Source organism: Dendrobates tinctorius, unplaced genomic scaffold (assembly GCF_039654945.1).
Source record: "Dendrobates tinctorius isolate UK_male_01 unplaced genomic scaffold, ASM3965494v1 ptg000203l, whole genome shotgun sequence".
NCBI classification, from domain to species: domain Eukaryota; kingdom Metazoa; phylum Chordata; class Amphibia; order Anura; family Dendrobatidae; genus Dendrobates; species Dendrobates tinctorius.
In genome coordinates, this window is record NW_027361870.1 from 761,513 (window position 1) to 785,000 (window position 23,488).

The 23,488-nt window shown below is 43.3% G+C and overlaps 1 protein-coding gene across 3 annotated transcripts in view; it reads left to right on the plus strand.

Moving 5' to 3' along the window:
* AFTPH (aftiphilin) overlaps positions 1 to 23,488 on the plus strand; it is a 76,964-nt gene that overhangs the window by 15,247 nt on the left and 38,229 nt on the right. For 2 of the 3 annotated variants that reach the window (XM_073553768.1, XM_073553766.1), the window contains exons 2-4: positions 14,991 to 16,717; positions 19,539 to 19,681; positions 21,544 to 21,679. In XM_073553768.1, the coding sequence (XP_073409869.1) occupies positions 15,026 to 16,717; positions 19,539 to 19,681; positions 21,544 to 21,679 (1,971 nt within the window). In that variant the 5' untranslated portion in view covers positions 14,991 to 15,025. Of the gene's footprint in view, positions 1 to 6,972; positions 7,071 to 14,990; positions 16,718 to 19,538; positions 19,682 to 21,543; positions 21,680 to 23,488 lie in introns of all 3 variants that reach the window. The other variant, XM_073553767.1, reaches the window with a different exon arrangement.

The window sequence follows — 23,488 nt, forward strand, 5'->3', positions numbered from 1 at the left end:
ATGGACTTGTAGCCTTGAGATTGCTCATGCTTCCTCACAATTTGGTTTCTCAAGTCCTCAGACAGTTCTTTGGTCTTCTTTCTTTTCTCCATGCTCAATGTGATACACACAAGGACACAGGACAGAGGTTGAGTCAACTTTAATCCATGTCAACTGGCTGCAAGTGTGATTTAGTTATTGCCAACACCTGTTAGGTGCCACAGGTAAGTTACAGGTGCTGTTAATTACACAAATTAGAGAAACATCACATGATTTTTCGAACAGTGCCAATACTTTTGTCCACTCTCTTTTTTTATGTTTGGTGTGGAATTATATCCAATTTAGCTTTAGGACAATTCTTTTTGTGTTTTTTCATTTAAGACAAATTAAACGAAGATAATAATACCAAAGAATTTGTGTTTGCAATCATTTTCAGGAAGAAACTGAGTATTATCTGACAAAATTGCAGGGGTGTCAATACTTTTGGCCACAACTGTATATAAGCATGGTCGCTCAGCACTAGTATTAATAACACTTTTATATTTGTCTTAAGCCGGTGGAACATTTGCACCGTGCACTTTAAGGTGAGAGGGATCAGGGCCGGCGAGGAGGCTTCCCACGGCTACATGCTTTCTGCACATTGGGGAGCTGTGTCTGGCATGCTGCAACCCTTACCCTGAACTTGTGGTGTTAATCTATGGGGAATATGGCTGAGCCGCCTCTTATATGCTCTGAAGCCAAATAACGTAAAATCATCGAGTACAGCGCAAGCGGGAGAGTTATGTAACCGAGCTGATCGTGTCCTCTGTGGTTTGACTGTCATTTCTACTGTGGGTAAAAAGCTGTAAAAATGAGGCAACGCTTCCACTTTATTTTTTATCACTTGTGCATTGGACGTAGTGATTTCTTTCCTACAGGGCATGGGGATTGTGAGGACCAGTCGTGCAACTGGTTATGTTTCCATTCCATCTCAAGGGAACTGGAGAGACCTGGGAGAGGGCGAAAACGCTGCGCCTCCATTATTTATACCTATACCTAAGAAAACTATATTTTATGTGAAAGGGTGTTCCCCCAATAAAATGTCATCTTCAATCCATAGGATAAGGGGTCACTTGCTAATCACTGGGGTCTGATTCCTAGTACCCTCCACTATCAGTAAATTATGCCCCTTGATATATGAGTGATCAGTAAGGCTCTCAAGACCCAGACTCTCCCCCCCCCCCCCCCCCCCCCTCAATAAATGCTACCATCACAAGCTGAAATATGTGTATAAAAGTTTACTCAATCTTAAAAGGGGTTGCCCATCACTACATTTCACTTTTACTTTTCTGCCATTTAAATTCATGCTTCAATTTGAAAATTTTTCTAAATATATTTACAGTTAGGTCCATATATATTTGGACAGAGACAACGTTTTTCTAATTTTGGTTCTAGACATTGCCACAATGAATTTTAAACAAAACAATTCAGACTTTCAGCTTTCATTTGAGGGTATCCACATTAAAATTGCATGAAAGGTTTAGGAGTTTTAGCTCCTTAACATGTGCCACCCTGTTTTTAAAGGGACCAAAAGTAATTGGACAGATTAAATAATTGTAAATAAAATGTTCATTTCTAGTACTTGGTTGAAAACCCTTTGTTGGCAATGACTGCCTGAAGTCTTGAACTCATGGACATCACCAGACGCTGTTTCCTCCTTTTTGATACTCTGCCAGGCCTTCACTGCGGTGGTTTTCAGTTGTTTGTTTGTTTGTGGGCCTGTCTGAAGTTTAGTCTTTAACAAGTGAAATGCATGCTCAATTGGGTTGAGATCAGGTGACTGACTTGGCCATTCAAGAATATTCCACTTCTCCTGGGTTGCTTTGGCTTTATGTTTTGGGTCATTGGTCGTCGTTTCATACTACAGATGGACAATCAGTTTGGCTGCATTTGGCTGGATCTGAGCACACAGTATGGCTATGAATACCTCAGAATTCATTCGGCTGCTTCTGTCCTGTGTCACATCATCAATAAACACTAGTGACCCAGTGCCACTGGCAGCCATGCATGCCCAAGCCATCACACTGCCTCCGCCGTGTTTTCCAGATGATGTGGTATGCTTTGGATCATGAGCTGTACCACGCCTTCACCATACTTTTCTCTTTCCATCATTCTGGTAGAGGTTGATCTTGGTTTCATCTGTCCAAAGAATGTTCTTCCAGAACTGTTCTGGCTTTTTTAGATGTTTTTTAGCAAAGTCCAGTCTAGCCTTTTGATTCTTGATGCTTATGAGAGGGTTCACTGCAAGCCAATTTACTTTCATGCAGTGTTCTCTTTTTGGTAGATTTGGTTATTGATACGCCTACCTCCTGGAGAGTATTGTTCACTTGGTTGGCTGTTGTGAAGGGATTTCTCTTCACCATGGAGACTGTTCTGCGATCATCCACCACTGTTGTCTTCCGTGGGCGCCCAGGTCTTTTTGCATTGATGAGTTCACCAGTGCTTTCTTTCTCAGGATGCACCAAACTAGATTTTTCCACTCCTAATGTTGTAGCAATTTCTCGGATGGGTTTTTTCTGTTTTTGCAGCTTAAGGATGGCTTGTTTCACCTGCATGGAGAGCTCCTTTGACAGCATGTTTCCTTCACAGCAAAACCTTCCAAATATGCAAGCACCACACCTCAAATCAACTCCAGGCCTTTTATCTGCTTAATTGAGAATGACATAATGAAGGGATTGCCCACACCAGTCCATGAAATAGCCTTGGAGTCAATTGTCCAATTACTTTTGGTCCCTTTAAAAACAGGGTGGCACATGTTAAGGAGCTGAAACTCCTAAACTCTTCATCCAATTTTAATGTGGATACCCTCAAATGAAAGCTGAAAGTCTGAACTTCAACTGCATCTGAATTGTTTTGTTTAAAATTCATTGTGGTAATGTCTAGAACCAAAATTAGAAAAAGGTTGTCTCTGTCCAAATATATAGGGACCTAACTATCTACTTATCTTGCCCCATTCTCAATGTCTGGGTAGCGATCATGACCCCCCGCTGTCCACTTTGCTCTGACTTCCTGTGACATTTTGTGTGATTGCTTCTGCTTCTAACCTACCTTGTTGGGTGGAACGTTACAGCTATGGATCTCGAGAGGCTGTCCCAACGGAGCGCGCATGCATGGACCTAAATGTCCCCTTGTAGAAATCGCACCTCATGTGATGCCACTCTGGCTTTCCATCCGAAGCTTGAGGCCGGAGCGTGAAATCAATGGACAGAACGTCACAGGAAGCCATGCAGAAAAAAATTTCAAGTGCAGAGAAATTGCAAAAAAAAAGTGCAATCCCAAACTTGTTTTTTGTTTTGGCTTTTTTGCTAGGTTCACTAAATGCTAAAACTGACCTGCCACTATGATTCTCCAGGTCATTACGAGTTCATAGACACCAAACATGTCTAGGTTCTTTTTTATCTAAGTGGTGAAAATAAATTCCAAAGTTTGCTAAAAAAAAAAAATAAAAAAAATAATTTTGCGCCATTTTCCGATACCTGTAGCATCTCCATTTTTCGTGATCTGTGGCTGAGTGTGGGCTTATTTTTTGCGCGCCGAGCTGACGTTTTTAATGATACCACTTTTGTGCAGATACGATCTTTTGACCGCCCATTATTGCATTTTAATGCAATGTCGCAGCAACTAAAAAAAACGTAATTCTGGTGTTTCGATTTTTTTCACGCTACGCCATTTAGCGATCGGGTTAATCCTTTTTTTATTGATAGATCAGACGATTCTGAACGTGGCGATACCTAATATGTGTATGTGTGATTTTTATTTTTTTTAAATTGTTTTATTTTGAATGTGGCGAAAGGGGGGTGATTTAAACTTTTATATTTTTTTTATTTTTTTCCATATTTTTTAAAACCTTTTTTTTTTAAATTTTGGCATGGTTCAATAGTCTCCATGGGAGGCTAGAAGCATCCCATACTTGATCGGCTCTGCTACATATAGTCGATGAGAAGATCGCGTATATGTAGCAGAATTACAGCATTGCTATGAGCGCTGATAGCAATGACTCCTCAACAAACCATAAAGGTCTCGATGAGACCTCAGGTTGTTATGGCAACACATCGCTGACCCCCGATCACGTGACAGGGGTCAGCGGTGCGCTAATTTCCGATCCGGCGGCCGGAAGCGCCCGTTAAACCCCACTGTCAGCGTTTGACAGGAGGATTTAAATAGTTAATAGGCACGGGTGGATCGCGATTCCACCCGCGCCTATTGCGGGCACTTATCAGGTGTTGAAAGCAGCTGATATGTCCCGGCTTTGATACAGGCTAACCGCCGGAGCCCACATCAAAGCGAGGGATCTGCCATTGGACGTACTATTGTGTCCAATGGCAGAAAGGGGTTAAAAAAAAATCAACATTAGTTTAGAGTGTGGATGAGGCAAAATGGTGAAAAGTAGTGAGCAACCACTTTAAAAACCACATGTCTAGCCATTTTCTCCTTGATTGAAATGAAGAAAACTGGTGAAATGAGGAGATGTTTGATTCCCTATATCCCAGGTATACCTTTCGGGTTTCAGTTTGGCTTTTATATATGTGTTCAGTACTACTCTACTCGACTTTTGGGTGTAAAGTGGTACAATCAGATTACAGGTAGTATTGTGACTCAATGGTTGGTGCATCAGGCCCTGGAGTCAAAAGTGGCCACCTACAACATCTGCAGGCAGTATGTTCTTGTATCTTCCCCAGAAATCGCCCAGAATTGGACGTGTATATTTCTTGGAGAGGTGATTAGTGTGACCGGCATAACATACTCATGATTGAGAGGCAGGATGCCTTTTGAATTAGCTGTCCCACTATGGACGTCCTGGAGGTGGTCCATTATTTTCATCAGATCATGGAGCCACAAGAAAGAGCATCTCTTGCTCTTGAGGACCCAATGTTATAGTTGATCTTTGGCTGTGTGTAGGAAACGGATATTTATCGGATGGATTTGCCGACCATATGCTCTCTAATAAAGCCTGTAGAAAGGGATTGTCATAGATTGGGGCCTCTCATATCCGCAGGAAAGAGCTATGTACAAGCACTGCCTCCAGCTTTCATGGCAGCGGACCATCCATTTATTGCATGGAGAGCAATTTATCAGAATAGTAGTCTTATAATGCTGCATCTTCTGTACAGTGACTGTGATACAGCCCCATAAAGCCTTCTATCTGACCACTCTTCTTTTTTCTGTAGCATTTGCTTCTGAGTTGACTTGTTGGTTGCATGTTGTGAGCAAACTTGTTTCTGCACAAAACTGAGTGGAAACTTTTCCCATCTCTCCGTAGGTTATGGTGATGGAGACAGATGTAGATAGCACACCCATATGCCTCTGTTATACAGATGTAGATTTTTCACTTTTCTTTGCCAGGTTTACAGTGATGCCTTTTTGAGGGAAGCCTTGCGATCAGGGGTCGATATGTCTGACTGTTAGTTGTGGCTAAAAGTTTTTGAGACTAACACAAATTTGGTTTTCACAGTTTGCCGCTTCAGGGTTCTCAGATCTATTAGGCCTCTTTCACACATCAGTTTTTCGCCGTCAGGCGCGATCCGGCTTTTTTTTGTAAAACCGGATCCGGCAAAATGCAATGCCGGATCCAGTTTTTCTCCATTGACTTGCATTAGCGCCGGATGGCATTGCGTTTCATCCGTTTTTTGCCGGATCCGGCTACTTGTCTCATTCCGGCGTCAGGAAAAAACGGCTACTGTAACGTTTTTTTGTCTCCGGCGAAAAGGCCGGAAGCGCCGGATCCGACGCTTCCGGCTTTTTGCCACAATGAGTCTATGGGCGCCGGAATGCGCCGGATCCAGACACCGGATCCGTTTTTTTAAGTCTGCGCATGCTCAGATCCAATTGGCCAGCCCCCAGGAAACAGATATAACCTGCTAGACGGATCCGGCAGAAAAACGGATCCGTTTCTACAGTTCTCCAAAATTTATGCCGGATCCATTTTTTCTAAAAATAGCCGGATCCTGCCTGACGGCAAAAAACTGATGTGTGAAAGTAGCCTATGGCCTGTTTCACACTTCCGTTTTTTCAAATCCGTCAAAATCCGTTGGTTTCCGTTAAACGGATCCGCCATTTTTTTGCAGGATCCGTTTTTTGTCCCATAGCGGTTACCGCGGATCCGTCAAAAAAAAAGATCCGGGTTTTAAAAAACAAATCTGTTTGCATCCGTTTCCGTCAAAAAAACGGAAACGGATCCGTTTGGCGGACACAAAAACGGAAGTGTGAAACAAGGCTAAGTCAGTTGTTTCTCTGGTTACTGATGTACAATTAGAAACATTTCATACTTCTGTTTTTTTGTTTTTTTTTTGTTGTACAGATGCATCAAGTTTGTGTTGACCCTTATTTTTCAAGCCAATTTGCCCTGGCAGCTGGATATTGGCCAAATCGAATCAGTGCTTGTAGTTTTTCACCATTTCTGTATTTTTTGTTTGCCCACTCACTTTTTCAAGCAGGATGGGAGACCATGTCATGAGGCAAAAGTGATGATCAAATGGCTTGCTAAACAAAATATTGACATTTTAGCTCCATGGCCAGGAAGCGCCCCAGATCTCAAGTCCATTGAAAACCTGTGGTCAATCCTACAAAAGTAGGTCGACAAATTAAAAATGCAGAACTTGTTATAAATTCCAGGTACGGGTGGGTCGTCATCAGTCAGGAGTTGGCACAGAAGCTGATATCTTGGTGCCACGGGGAATTACATAAGTCTTAAGGTCAACTTTGTAAATTTTGAGAATTTGTGTAAGTTCGATGTATTTGCCAAAAAGTTTTAAAACTGCTGATGATTGTTCTTCAGTAATCATAGAAGCATCAAGTAAAAGATCCAAAAGGCTGAAGCAGAAAACCAAAATTTGTGTCAGTCTCAATACTTTTGTCCATGACCATACAGTATAGCACAGCATGCTTTTCTGAACCACCACCATTCTGAAGGAAGTCAATGGCAGATTAAGTGAAATCTTCACTTCTCTTTTTTAGGATCTTTTTTTCAAAGTGTATAAGAAAATATCAACAGTGAGACCAAGTGGATGTGATGACGGGCAGATGTGACACGGGCGGCCATGTATCCTTCTATGGTGGGACATAAAACTTTCCCTTCTTGTCATCATCGCTGATGGTATTGCGTTGTGACCTTGCAAATACTCCAATGAAAAGCATCTAGTGAAACCTTATCTTTCCAGTACATTGGCAACACACACACAATAAAAGGAGCTTACGGTATACATCCTCTGACCATCTGAACAGTGGCAGCTGGATGACTCCGCAGTGGCTTCCAACAGGATTTTCTGGTGGAGATCTAAAGGGCCTTTCACACTAAGCGATATCGCTAGCAATATCGCTATAACGTCACTGATTTTTGTGACATTATAGCGATATTGCTAGTGATATCGCTATGTCTGATACTTACCTCTGACCGCTCCCCCGCTGGTTATCGCTGATCGCGCGAGAATGTCCTGGACCATTTCTCGTCGTCAGCTTTCTGTGGCACCGACGAGCGACGCTTGAACGCGGGCGGGAGGATGTCAGGATCGCCTTGTCTGACAGGTAAGTAGCGACCCCCGACCCCTGCTATGTCGCTGGTGATATCTGCCTGTGTGGCAGCTCACTAGAGACCACTTATTTAGTTCTCCGGCTGTGTCGAGGCGTCTAGAATCATCGTAGGTACACTCCACGGCTACTGCTAGTTGTGTGGATAGGATCAGGGGTCTGCAATCTGCTTAGATACCAACCTCTCTGGTTTTCTGTGGCTTAGCTTGGTCTTGCTTTCCTCCTCGGTGACCCAATCATAACAGTAGTGCTAACCACTGAGCCACCGTGCTTCCCTAAAGCCTTACAGGGTTTATCCAGAAATCTTGAGAGGTGAACGCTGATGATGGTACAAATACACATACCTGTCGATATACGGGCACAGTACTTACCGATCAGGTGTAAATGTGACATCAAGGTCACCTCCTGATGTGTAAGCGTTTGATAAGTCCTGTTCTCCAGCCAATACATATTTTTCTTAAAGGACCTTAAAAAAATAATACAAGAATGGATCCCTTGCAGCTCCAGTTCCTATCCCCATTGGTCTCTGCTTCCTTTGAAATGTTGGAAATTACTAGAACTGTCCACTCGGCCAGTCACTGACTTGGGTGGGTTACTGATTAGTAAACCAGGCATTTCTGCCCATTTCTAGTGTGCCAAGACAAGGTAAATAAGGGAGTATCAAAGCTCTAAATTCAGAGCAGTCTAAAAATTATTTTTTTTCTTTACCTACTGGTCTACCCCTCTAATCTGACACCTGTGGTCTAATTCTGACATTACGTACAGTGTCTATAGAGGATCATTTGAGGTTTCAGAACTTTCTATAAAGTTTGCCAGCCGCCCTTTGCGCTCACGGTACAGATCTTTCCTCTGTACTTGGTGTGCTCTCGCTCATATTGTAATAATGCAGCTCTGTAGTCTCGGGATCATTCATCAGGTAACTTAATCGTTTTTCCAATCCCTTCTTTGTCCGGTGAGTGCCCTGTGATGGGCCCCGCACAGTCCGTCTGGACGGTTTTGTCAGCGCTGCCTCTTTGTAATGTCTTCAGCACAGTGGCAGTCCGGGAACACTTGCTTTGTCTGCAGGGCTGGAGTATGTGCCTTTTGTTCGGCTGGAGCTTTATTTGTTGCTGTGAATGCCTGGTGAAGGCTAAAGTCTGGACCGAAAAACAACCAATCCCCTGCACATCAACGTCCCAGCGTCTTAGAGCTTGCATGATGAATGTAGACATCTGACATGGCGGCTTACTCTCTAACTTCCAGCTCTGTTGTCCTTGTAAACTAAGGGTATTCTGCCATTATAATCAAATATTCCAGATTTTCGCTTGTCTTTAATGTGCATTGGTAATTCCAGACAATTGGAATAACAGGTGTTATAATTTTCATCCATTTAATATTGTAAGCACTTGCCTCTTAGCTGCTGGCAGGCCCAGACTTATAGGTTTATGAATGACATAGGGAGCACGGGAATGTCTTCTAAGCCTCAGTAGCATAGGCCCCCATTGTGAAGGTTGATAAGGGTGTGCTTAACCCCTTTCTGGCTGGTGTTAATCATTATCTAATGCAGATAGTTAAAGGGGTTTACTTACGAGCAAAGTACATTTTGATCAATAAATCTTTGTATAATAATAACTTCCACAATTGGATGTGTTAAATGAAAATGTTCCTGTGCTGAGATAATCTTATAAATGTGCCCCTGCCGTGTACTGTATAATGGCTGTGTCTGACCGTACAGGATAATGGTCTGATCACATCACAGCTCCTGGGCAGGGGAGGATGTAAACGAAAGTATACAGACAGGTCCGCGTGGGTGGGCCTTCTGGGCAGGGGAAGATACAAAAGAGATTATACAGACAGTAATGCATGGGATTGCTTCTGGCAGAGACACTGAGTTCCGTCTATTGGCAATTTTCAATGTGATTTCAGCACTGCAGTCAATAGCAGACACTGGGAGCAGCTGCGGAGGCTCAGCACTGTACCCAGCCTGAGGAGGGTGAGAGAGGCAGTGTTGTTGTTTTTTTTCTTTATTTTTTTTTTTAAAGACGCTGCTGCTGTGGGACAGGGATTCTCCAAAACAAACAAACAAAAAAAAAACCTTTTAGGCTAAGTTCACACGTAGCGGAATTCCCGCAGAAGTTACCTCGAGAATTCCGGAATTCCATTCCGCGGGAAAATCACATTTTAAATTCCCGCAATTTTCCCGCAGAAAAACTAGCGATTAGCAAGTGTAATTAGCTTGCAGAATTCTAGCGCTTGGAGAACTGATTGACAGGTTGGTCATACTCGTCATACATAGTGTTTTAACTAGTGTGACCAACTTTTTACTATTGAGGCTGCCTATGCAGCATCAGTATTAAAAAAAAAAAAAAAAAAAAAAAAAAAATCGTGTTATATTCACCTTCCGACGTCCTGCGCAGCGTCCTCAGGCCTCCGCGATGCTCCGGCAGGTCCCGCTCCCAGTGATGCATTGCGGCAATGACCTTTGACGTCGCGGTCTCGCGAGACCACTACAGCATCGCGAGACGTGACGTCAGCAAAGGTCATCGCAATGCTTCACTGGGAACAGGAGCTGCCGCGTGTATCGCTGAAGCCTGGGGACGCTGCGCGGGACGTCGGAAGGTGAATATAACCCGATTTCTTAATTTTAATTCTACTTTTTACAGGGATATGGTACCCACAGCCCAGAGGACAGTCTCCTCTCCTCCGGACCGTGGGTACCATCAGCAAATGTTCTGCTTACTTTTCGCATGGTGGACACAGCTACATGCAGAAAGTAAGCAGAACAATGCATTCCTATGTGGGCGGAATTGTCACGATTCTGCAAATTAATGAGCATGCTGCGGATTTTTCTGCGATGCGATTCCGCCGCAGGAAAATCCGCAGCTTTAGCACAGCTTTGCGGAATCCCTTAGGATTGCATGGGATGCTTTTTTTGTTTTTTGCATTTTCGCAACAAAATCGCGCTATAAAAACCGCTGCGAAAAAACCTGACCGTGTGAACGCAGCCTTGAGGTTTTCAGACTTCTTTAGAAAAATAAGGCAGTACTCTTCTCTTCAGTCCTGCACAGATGCTCGGGCAGTCCCCACCCGACCACCGTATGGTGATGCCAGGAGTACATGTGACCGCTAATACTTCTGATTGAAGCACTCATAAAAGAGATTTCTACAAAATCACTCGTGTCCTGGCTGTATAACGTAGCGTATCTTGTGTCCTTCATCTATGCCGTTTCTATTTATATAATGAGTTGGTGGTGATAAAGAGGGAGGTGGAACAAGAGTGCTGGTACTGTCATTCAAAACGAACTTGGTGCCCAGTGAAAATTGTCGTGAAAATGATTTTAAAGGGGTTTCCCCCTACTTTACAACCTCATCTTAATGTCTGAAGTGTGGTGCATAAAATAAAAGTTCAGGCTTACCTCTCAGACAGGCATCACATCTGCAATCTTAAAACTGTGTCTCCAGGGGTTCAAGTGACATTGTCTGCAGCGATCATAGGCGATAACAATCAGCGGGCGCTGGTCAGGGCGTCACGACAATCAGCGGGCGCTGGTCAGGGCGTCACGACAATCAGCGGGCGCTGGTCAGGGCGTCACGACAATCAGCGGGCGCTGGTCAGGGCGTCACGACAATCAGCGGGCGCTGGTCAGGGCGTCACGACAATCAGCGGGCGCTGGTCAGGGCGTCACGACAATCAGCGGGCGCTGGTCAGGGCGTCACGACAATCAGCTGGTCTGACGGAGTAGAGATGGCTGAACTAGGTAGATATGCGCTTTCTTTTTTAATTATCTTCACCAAACTGCAGCTCATAAAACAAGGGGTTGTCGTGTATTGTTCACACTATGTTTTGCATGTTTTCTAAAGTGTTTGTACTCATGAAAGTTATCCTTTAGCCACAGGGGGTACCGACCAATGGCACCCACTTAAATCCTGAGAGCGGGGCTCTGCTGAGCTCTGTCTGAATGGAGCAGTGGTTGAGCATGCACATCTGCTTTATTTATTCTCTATAAGACTGCCTTTTCTGTCATTCTTGGAAAAGCTGTCCCATAGAGAATGAATGGAGCGAAGGTAGGTGAGTATGCTCGACCCCATTCCATTCAGACGGGGCATCCCAGCAGTCCAGTGGTTATCCCCGATTTATGCTTGGTACAAGCCCTTTATTACAGGACACACGATAGATTTCCACAAAAAGATATGGAAAAAAATCTGAAAGGACCTTTCAAGAGGATGCGAAGTAGTGGTGTGAACAGAGTGGACGTAGTCTTGTTGCCCCAAACAGATTGGATTGACAAGATCTGCAGACATTGGAGGAGATTTACTAAACTAAATCTGGTTTAGCTTGCACCAAAAAAACTTGTGTTAATGCTTAGCACCACATTTTGTTTTAACCCTTGCTCAGTGAGAGGAGGTGGAGTCTAGAGGAAAGGGCTGTGGCTGGTCAGGAATTGGGAAGGGGTCCCTTTTAAAATAATTTGTCATTTTCCAGGTTGACAAAAAAAAAATATTAAAAACATTTAATCTGATTTTTAAAAACAAATATGTAATGTTACCAAGACAAGAAAGAATAAAAAAAGCCTACTGTAAGGTGCACATGTAAGAGTGTTACAGTCCCCCTCTGACTATAGACTTCTGCCGCCAGTAATCACGTGTAGATCATTTTCTCCACCTACACACACTACTTTGTGGAGGAGATGATTCATTCTGTTTAATAAGAGCAGAATCCCATTCATCATCATCTCCATAATTTGCCGTGTTGTCTGCCTTCTAGTCTGTGCAGTGTTATGGGTTGTTCTGGTCACAGACACAAGATTTGTCTGTAGATCATCTACAGATGCAGCTTTTTTTTTTTCCTAAGGGCCTTTTCACATTGCGTTTGGGCGCCAGTTCAGTGACTGCCATCGGGGCTTATGTCCGAACCCCCCCCACAAAACGTGATTTCGGCTTATGCTCCGATGAGGCCATAAATAATGGTGTAAGTTTGCTCTGTCGTGCATCATTTTTGAATGTGTATGCCACCCATACGTGCAAAGAAGCAATTGATCTGGCCATTAGTGATGAGCGAAAGTGCTTGTATAAAGTGTTATCCGAGCATGCTAGGGGCCTAATCAAGTGACTTCGGCGTGCTCGATAAATAAGTTAGAGACCCCGCTCATGCATGTGTTGCGGCAGTCGAACTGCCTTGACCTATGCAGCCGCAGGGACTCAAACCTATTTTTCAAGCACGCCAAAGTCACTTGGTTAGCACCCGAGCATGATCGGATAACACTTTATCCAAGCACATTCGCTCATCACTAGCGGCCATACATTAAAGTGAATCTGTCGCCAAATTTTACATACCGTAAATGGATTACTTAGTCCTGATGAGACTGGTGTACTTACAGTCATATGTTAAAATTTGGGCACTCCTATTAATGTTAACCTTTTTTCTTTATAACAATTTTGGTTTTTGCAACAGCTATTTCAGTTTCATATATCTAATAACTGATGGACTCAGTTACATTTCTGGATTCAAATGAGGTTTATTGTACTAACAGAAAAAGTGCAATCTGCATTTTAACAAAATTTGACCGGTGCAAAAGTATTATGGGCACCTCAACATAAAAGTGACATTAATATTTTGCAGATCCTCCTTTTGCAAAAATAACAGCCTCTAGTCGCTTCCTGTAGCTATTAATGAGTTCCTGGATGAAGGTATTTGTGACCATTCCTGTTTACAAAACAATTCCAGTTCAGTTAAATTTGATGGTCGCCGAGCATGGACAGCCCGCTTCAAATCATCCCACAGATGTTCAATGATATTTAGGTCTGGGGACTGGGATGGCCATTCCAGAACATTGTAATTGTTCCTCTGCATGAATGCCTGAGTAGATTTGGAGCGGTGATTTGGATCATTGTCTTGCTGAAATATCCATCCCCTGCGTAACTTCAACTTCGTCACTGATTCTTGCACATTATTGTCAAGAATCTGCTGATACTGAGTTGAATCCATGTGACCCTCAACTTTAACAAGATTCCCGGTGCCAGCATTGGCCACACAGCCCCAAAGCATGATGGAACCTCCACCAAATTTTACTGTGGGTAGCAAGTGTTTTTCTTGGAATGCTGTGTTTTTTAGCCTCCATGCATAACGCCTTTTTGTATGACCAAACAACTCAATCTTTGTTTCATCAGTCCACAGGACCTTCTTCCAAAATGTAACTGGCTTGTCCAAATGTGCTTTTGCATACCTCAGGCGACTGTTTGTGGCGTGCTTGCAGAAACGGCTTCTTTCGCATCACTCTCCCATACAGCTTCTCCTTGTGCAAAGTGCGCTGTATTGTTGACCGATGCACAGTGACACCATCTGCAGCAAGATGATGCTGCAGGTCTTTGGAGGTGGTCTGTGGATTGTCCTTGACTGTTCTCACCATTCTTCTTCTCTGCCTTTCTGATATTTTTCTTGGCCTGCCACTTCTGGGCTTAACAAGAACTGTACCTGTGTTCTTCCATTTCCTTACTATGTTCCTCACAGTGGAAACTGACAGGTTAAATCTCTGAGACAACTTTTTGTATCCTTCCCCTGAAAAGCTATGTTGAATAATCTTTGTTTTCCGATCATTTGAGAGTTGTTTTGAGGAGCCCATGATGCCACTCTTCATAGGAGAATCAAATAGGAGAACTACTTGCAAGTGGCCACCTTAAATACCTTTTCTCATGATTTGATACACCTGGTTATGAAGATCAAAGCTCAATGAGGTTACAAAACCAATTTAGTGCTTCAGGAAGTCAGTAAAAAGTAGTTAGGAGTGTTCAAATCAAGAAAATGATAAGGGTGCCCATACTTTTGCACCGGTCAAATTTTGTTTAAATGCAGATTGCACATTTTCTGTTAGTACAATAAACCTCATTTGAATCCAGAAATATAACGGAGTCCATCAGTTATTAGATATATGAAACTGAAATAGCTGTTGCAAAAACCAAAATTGTTATAAAGAAAAAAGATTAACATTAATAGGGGTGCCGAAACTTTTACATATGACTGTACCTTGAAAATGAATATAGAGTGACTGCAGACTTTTATCCCGAGTCTGTGCAAGCCCTTTAATTTATGTAGTGGAAAGCTGAGAGATCTTTTTGTGAACTAACTGAAATCTTTTTATGTCTAGGTTTTCTATAACACTCAAATGCACCGCACATTGCTACCAAAATGGTTATTTTGTGTTATATCTTTTCCATTGGCTACCTGGCATGTAAAATGTAAAAAAAAAAAAAAAAAAGTGTCCAAGTTTTAGTTTTAAGTCACAGACTAGAGAATCATTGAATAAATCTCTGCAACTGAAGAATCCACTCCATCCATCAGAACGGGAATGTTTGTGCATTTTGTGCATCCTGTGTGTAGTTTGTCATTATTTATGTTGCACTTTAAAAAAAAAAAAAAGAAAATTTTGTTTTATGCACATTAATACCACATACCTCTTTTTATCTTATTGTAGGTGTAATTTCTCTCCTGTGACCCAGAATTTACACCATGGAACCTGAAATCATACGAATGTACTCTTCATCCCCGCCTCCTCTCGACAATGTTGCAGACGATGACGACGATGACGGGTTTGGAGAATTCGGAGGATTTTCTGACGTCAGCAACTCTGGAATTGGCTTCGCCAACTTCGACTCGGTCGGTTACCCCAAGACGAGAGAGGACTTTATACCATCCAAACACTTTTTACCGATACACGATTACTCGGATAACGTAAATAACCTCTCCAGCCTTACCTCCATCAACACCAGTGAGAACATCTCTGATATTGGGATTTCTAAGAAGGGACCTTGTTCTGTGTTTGAGACGAACATCCATCATGACGCCACCCAATTTAACGTTGCTGCACTTGATAATAAAGGGAACTCAGGGGAGAATGCAAAATATATAAACTCAGAGACCCATCATACTTGTGATGATGATAATGACGATTTAGTAAGCAGAAGCCAGGATCAAATAGTTAGTACATGTAATGGTGAGAAAATGCACAGCTTGGAAAATCTGACGAATGGCTTTGCAGTAGTAGATAGCGACAACCCTCAGGGATTACAAAATCTGGATGTTGTGGGACATTCAAAAGGAATTAAGTCAATCAGTTCCCACAGTACAGATTTAAGTATAGACTTTTCACCATCTAGCCCTGGAGATGAATTTGCTGACTTTGCTACTTTTTCAAGCAGGAGCCATGTAGACTTAGGTGAGGCACGGGTGCAAGAACTCAAATGTTCACGTGAAGGACAGGCTAAAAGTATTAATGTTAGCAGTGTATCAAGTAGATTTGACCATGGCAGTGTCTCTGCTGCTATGGAAGTACCAGAAGATCTATTACCCCAAGAGGAGATTGACGAACCTGATCCACTTGCCCTTGATGTTGAGCCACCCCATGAAAAGGTGTTAACTGCACTAGAGTCTAATATTTCTGATAGTATGCATTCACTGGATACCAAAAATACTTCAAATCTTACACAAAGTAGAAAAGAGGAAGAACAGACTATTAATAAAACGAGCTCCCTTTCTCTTGATGAGTCGCTGGAAACGTCAAAAGATGTTGGAAAGACAAAACTTGACTTGGATATGGAAAGCGGTCATAGCGTGAAGGTTTCTCATGAAGCGTTTGATGCTTTTGGAGGTTTCGATTCTGCTCCTCCAGTGACGGACAATGTCACGTTAGATAAACATATTCATGAACCTTTAGAGCTGCCTGTGGAGGTAAATGAAGATGAATTTGGTCATTTTGAGGATACAAATGTTGCTGTTCAAGAAGAACTGGCAAGCTACTCAGAAAAGATGTCTTCTGAAGACCAGCCTTCTTCACAGTGGACTTCTGAGGAACCAGATGAGTTTAGTGATTTTGGAGGCTTTATATCTCTGGCAAATAAAGAGGAGTCGAACGTTAAGCAAGACTCTGATGACTTTGCCGATTTTAGTACAGCGGACGGTATTCAGCAACCTTCTGAGTGGACTGCGTTTGATGACGATCAGGTGGGAGGTTCTTCTTCTTGGGCTGCCTTTGGTGATCAGAAGATGGAGTCTTCTACAGAGGCGGGTGATTGGCAGTCATTTAGGACAGATGTTCCCTCCAGTACTGACCACCAGGTTGTAAACACACAAAGCATCGACCTCCCTGCAGTTCCAGAATCTGAAACCTCGCTGGCTCATGAAGATTCAACACTTGCCTTTCAGGTAATGGTTAGACCAGGTGTCGGCAAGGGGCCGCATGAGAGACCTGACTTTTTTTTTTTTATTATTATTATTATTTTTAATTTATCACTTAATATTGAGCAGATTTAGGTATGTTGAGCAGCAGCTACATTTTCGGTTAGGGCGTATTGTAACGTGTATCCTTACCTATAGCAGAGAGTCAATACAGTATAATTTACTGCTTTTTATAACACACACACTAGGAAATGCTTCCACACAGAGTATGATGATGCCTGTACACAGTAAGCGGTCAGTGGTTTGAGCGGAGTTATGCTCAGCTCAACATTCAGAGTATTGCTAGATCCGCAGCAGAGAAAACTGCAACACACAAAGTGATAAGTCTCTGGAATCGGGGTGTCTCCCCTACATAATTCTGCTGTGAGAATAGCAAAAACATGGTGACAGATTCCGTTTAAAGGGACCCTGTCAGTCAATTCAGATTGCCCAAGCCACGGGTGGCATGAATCAGACCCTGGCTGCACAATTGGAGCCAGGTATTTTTTTTTTCACTGTAATGCTTTTTTGAAGAGCCGCTGCTCGTGATTGACAGGTCACTCCCTATATACATACGTGGGACAGACCTGTCAATCAACTGGGGTAGTGTGGAGCAAATCAACCTGGTGCAGCACTAGACCAGGATACCTTTATACCTGTCTACAGTCGTGCACCTGCTCTCTGATTCATGCTGCTCGTGGTTTGGACAGCATGAATCGTGTGACAGCTTGGATTCTCTTTTGTGATTTATAATTAATAACAAATTTACAACTGTAAAATAGGAGAAAACAGTCAAAAAATGCCAAAAAACTCAGGAAATTTTATTAAATAAATAAATGACAAATAATATACATAAGAAAATGTTATGTTACTCTTTTTTTACATACAAACAATTATTACATGGGTTCCATCATTGTAAATTTGTGACTGAATCCATGGGTATAAAAACAGCCGAAGACCAGGTCAGGATATATTGAATAGTAGCAAAACAGAGAAGGGAGAAATGCTTATAAATATGTTTGTATATTTGTTTACCCCTATATTGAGTGCATATACCTTTTAAAGGGAATCTGTCACCCCTTTTTTGAGATATCATATAATGATATCATTCAATTGTGTGTCACATAAGGATTCACTTAGTACTTTTGCTTCCCCCTGACAACGCACCTTTCATGCATAAACACCTTGTTTATATCGGTTCAGATATATGTAAACTGCCGCTGTCCGGTCCGGTGGGTGGGGCTTATTCAACTGCTCCCCCCTCCCTGTCTTGCTCTACGCATTTCTTCTTGTGCATGAAAGGTGCGGGGTCAGGGGGAAGCAAAAGTACTAAGAGAATCCTTATCTGACACACAATTGAATGATATCATTATATGATCTCTCAAAAAGGGGTGACAGATTCCCTTTAAATATAGTGAACTTGCATAAAATGCAAAAACAAAAAAAGGTGCCATCGATATATTTAAAACTATATCACTCTGTGTATAAACCATTCCTACGTAAACATCATATTAGTAGAGCATGGAATAATTTTCCATGATTGTGATTAATCCCACCTGGACCTTGGCCACGTACCTCGACGCGCGTTTCAAGTTCAAATGTTGTTGCTTGCTCATGTAGCATAAGGAAGCAACAACATTTGAACGCGAAACGTGCGTCTTTATAATTGAATTTTTTTGTGTCGCCATTTACATGGCTACATGGTAAATTTATTGCTGGTATTTTTCTAAATTTACAACTGTTATTTGCTCCTAAAAACTGCAGAAAATTGTTCATCCCTGTGTTATATTGTAATAAATTAGACTTGATCATTCTGTAGTTACTTCCTTCACAAGGAATCTAGTTGCGTTTACACAGTGATTATCCTTAAACTTATGGCCCCCATACACATTACTGACGTTGGCTGCACCCACCGATCTTGGCGAGCTCTGCTGACAGTCTAATGTGTATGACTCTCCCCCCAACAGATTATCATGAGTGGAGATAAGGAACCAACATGTCCAATTTCGGACCGCCAATCCTTCAGTTTTTGGTGAGAGAATACTCCGCCAGAAGAGTCTGATAGCAGCATCTCTCAGGTCTGGCGATATGGCTGTCGGCCTTTACTAACATCTGGTTATTATCTATTATCTTAATATAGATATATAATAGTAAAAATGATCAATAAGTACAAGGGGGCTGGCTCACTTTTAAAGCTAAGCCAGCGCCATTTTCTCATTCTATGAATTAGCGGTGATGGAGAGACAGGTTACTCAGATAAAGCTGGGCTGAACCAATGAGTCTTCAACTTTTTAACTCCTTGGATGCTGCAGTCTCTATTGACATCCGGGACGAGATGTTGTGATCAGTCTCCTTTGAGCGCATGGATACAAAGTTTACCCATACAGCAGTATGTTACGGTGCGCAATCTAAATAATGCTTTTGACAGAGTATTGCGTCAAGATACGGAGAGAGGGGGGTTGGGTTAGCATGGTGCTAATGAATGGAGGAGCTGCTTACTGACTGTTTTCTAGTTCTGATGTCAGATTAGCCATGTATATTCCCCAGAGAGCGCAGTATTTTAGATGAAGTATCATAATTCTATTACCCCGCAGCCTCCTTTCCTATAGGCCTCGTCGTGGTCTCAACATGTGGGGAGTGGCCTCGGACCACACTGAATTATTCATACACATTGCAGAGCACACATCACATGGTGTATGCCGATGAGGAAAGCTTACAAAGTAGTTTGTTTGCTGTGTGATAGTAAATCTTATGTAACGCTGCCCGACTCGCAACAATCTGTGACTTTTTTCTTTTTTGTTTTATGCAGAATCCATTACTAAGTCGTCTGGAGCGTGTTCTCCTCGCCTGCTTTCTTCTCCCTCCTGTAGCTGAAATAGATGAGAAGGTTTCACCTCTAGATCTTCTGCTATGCACAGAGCAGCAGGAGGACACCTCAAAGTCTACGACTAGGTATGATGAGGGGAGCCGTGCCGTGCTGCGGTCAGTACGCCGATGAGAGCGCCGTCATCGGATGGCAGGACTCTGCTCGCTGGCTTTGTACATGTGTGCTGCAGAAGTCCCATACAGCAGATCGGTTATAGTAATATGGTGTTGTTTTATGAAAGCACCACCAATGAAATGACGTGCCATTTGGTAAAAGGGGTTGTCTATCTGGACAACCCCTTTTTAAATGATCTAGTGTCCCCCTTCCCAACCCCCCTTGTAAAAAAAAAAAAAAAAAAAAGAAAAAAAACATAAATTCTTATCCCGCACTTACTGTTCCAGCGATGTCTACACCAGAGTTCGTGAGGTATTGTTAGACCAACTATCTCTGGAGCCAATCACCGGCCACCGTTGGGCTGTTGTGCTTCACCGGCCACTGTTGGATGGTTGCACTCTCATTTCCTTGTTCTATACTCGCCCTTCCCGGGTCAGCATTGAGTCAGCCGGCACTGCTCCTGTTGTCTGACGTTGTCTGCAGTGCTGATATCATGTTGACAGCACTGCAGCCAATCACGAGCTATGTGACTTGTTCCATCAACGCTTGCAGAACTGCTGTGCTCTGTTATCGGCTGCTGCACTATTGATGCGATTTCCACATTGCAGACAAAATGAGACACTTGGAGAAGCTGCGGAGACTCTGTGCTTGACCCGGGAGGGTGAGTAAAGCTGTTTTTTTCTTTTTTTTCTCTGTTTAAACAAATAGCACAAAATAAGAGATGATTTCCAAAATTAGAAAAACCCATTAATTGCACCTCACACAAAATATAGAGTCTCTGTGCTGTGAGCCTCTGTTCCATACTGGTTCCTCACCGATGGTTGACAACCGGTGGATATAGAGGCAGAAGTACAATCAGTCATAGGTGATGGAGGGCGCTCTTCTCGCATTAAGAGCCGACTTAACAAGTTGTATTTAGAGTAAAAACCATTCCCTTTCATTTGTCAAGAAAGTGAAAATACCAGATCTGTTTCTGCTTAAAATTACCCAGGGGGCGGGCCTCACCACCAAGCCCTGTTCCTTTCCCAGGGGCGGGCCTCACTGCTGAGACCCGTTTCCTCCCCAGGGGCGGGCCTCACTGCTGAGACCCGTTTCCTCCCCAGGGGCGGGCCTCACTGCTGAGACCCGTTTCCTCCCCAGGGGCGGGCCTCACTGCTGAGACCCGTTTCCTCCCCAGGGGCGGGCCTCACTGCTGAGACCCGTTTCCTCCCCAGGGGCGGGCCTCACTGCTGAGACCCGTTTCCTCCCCAGGGGCGGGCCTCACTGTCGAGCACTGTTCCCTCCCCGGGGGCGGGCTGAGCCACCGAATCCCATCCCCTACCCCGGGGTGGGCCTCACTTTCAATAAGGATGGCGCTGATTTATTTTTTTCTCATGCCAATTTAAAATCCACGTGATGCGGAGAAGATTATTAGACCCTGGGGCAGAAACCATAGTGGATAGCCACTCGTGGATTTGGTACCATTGAATTGGGCTGACCCATGGCTGATTTCTGAGGCTCAGTCTCTGATCTCTGCTGTGGATTTTCATTCAGCTCAGCTGTGCATGTTCACCGATAGAAATATCTGAGCAGGTCGGATGGTGGCGACATATGCACAAATATTACTGTAATCAGGGATGGAGGATTGAATAACATGTTGCCTTTTGTGATATTTAATAGTTTTCTGCCTCCTTGCTGCAGTGATTTACTATTTCATCTATTAAACTGACTAATGAGAAGGGGGCGGCCGGGCTGCGTGTTCCCGTATTGTGAAGGCGCGGTGCAGCAGATGTGCGATTGTCATGCTGTGTATACAGCAGACCTGTGGGAGATCTAACGTGTTGATTTTTCACAGCTTACACACAGGAGTGCTGGACATATGGGCCGAGCTGCAGGACATTCACGATGCCTACGGACTGAAGTACCAGTGGGGAGGATCTCACAGCAACAAAAAGCTCCTGTGCTCCCTAGGAATCGACACAAGGAACATAGTATGTTAGTTGTACTGCCTGCACTATTGTCTGTTTCTTCAAGCGTTGGGGCCAAATAAAGACTCTATAGGGAAGGAGCGAGCCGCCTGAGTGACCCTGCTAACTAGCCGCTCCTTGGCTGACATCATGGGCTTAGATACAATGCTGGGGGTCAGTAATTCTTAACCCCTTTTCTATTGCCTGGGCGTTGATCCAACTGTGCGCTTTGCTGATCTTTTGTGAGGCTTTAAATTGACAATCTGGGACTCCGCCACTTACATTTTCTATTAAAACCAAAGTTAAAAAAGTAACAGCATATGTAATGGGACATTGGGTCTATTAATATACTGTGAAGTAGTTACCATAAAAAATGGAGGGACTGCGGTTGTCAGTGTAGAGAACCGCGGGATGTCGTTCCTTTCATCACAGGGTTACTCCAGTTTCAGCCAATTAAAACTTAGTTTTTGTATTAAAAAGTTACCCCGAGTTCTTACATACTTTTTGTATATATTGCAAGATCTCTGCTTGCTGTAGATCCCTTCCTGCCCTGGTCGTGTGGTGGGCACGCTGCGTTTCAGTAGATGTACAGCGCCGGGTGTACATGGCATGAACGGGGCAGATTTGGATCCACCGGATAATCAGTTACCATCCTCCCTTCATGGTAATCAACAACGGGCACTTTGGAGGGCTGCTTGATCTAAATCCGCCTTTGCGCACACACTGACACTGCAGGAACCAAGTGCACACACACACTGTCAGTACGTGCAAGTGCGTTCTCATCACTCTCCTGTGTGTAGCGGCCGCTCGCTACAGACCGGATCACACATCAGTGAGCGGCTGCTGCACACAGGAGAGTGATGAGAACGCACCCACACGCGGTGACACTCTGTGTGTCTGTGTGTGCACTTGGTTCCTGCAGTGTCGGTGTGTGCGAGGAGGACTTAGATCATGCTGCGCTTCTGCTGATCGCCATGAGGAGAGAGGCGGATGATAGTGATTGAGGGGGCGGAATGGTGCTATCAGCTTTTGGCCACTTCAAGGCTGCGCTGAAGCCTCATTTATACATGTCAAACTATTTTTTTTTATTTTACATACAGTATAAACTAAATTACTAAGATCTACAGCAGAAGTATAAACTCTTATTGGGGCGAATTCCCCTATATGAAAGTCTGAATAGTTCAATTTTAGCTTTGGAGGTGACAGATTCTCTCTAAACAAAACCTAAAGGGGTATTCCCATCTTCAAGATCCTATTCCAATATGTAGTAGGTGTAATAATAATATTGGCAAATACCTGCAATTAGAAATGTAGTATAGTTCTTCTGTTTCGCTATGTGGCTTACCCCATTTGCAGGGCAATGCAGAAGCTTGGGTATCCATGGTTACAACCAATAAAAACTAACTGACGGTCATTATATGCGTGTTGGTATCTATGGATACCTAAGCTACTGCAATTCCTGCACATGGGATAAGCGACATAGCGAATCAGAAGAACTATACTACATTTTGGAGGCATTTGCTAATATTATTATTACACCTATACACCTGCTACCTAGGATCTTGGTGATGGGAATAGCCCTTTAAGGAATTAATGCTGAAAGTGTATTGGAAAAAGTTATATCTTTCCAGTACACAGAGAATGGCCTGTTTTTAAGGCATTGTCTAACTTTGGAGTGAAAAAAGGTTATTTTAATGTGAGTAAATAACAAATGAGGAAACTTACTCCCTTGAATTAAGAGAGGTGCCCGATCATGAGATATCTGGGTCCAGCAGATCCACTTCTGACTCCGTTTCGATACAAGAAATTTCACCTAGTGTCGACACACGAGTG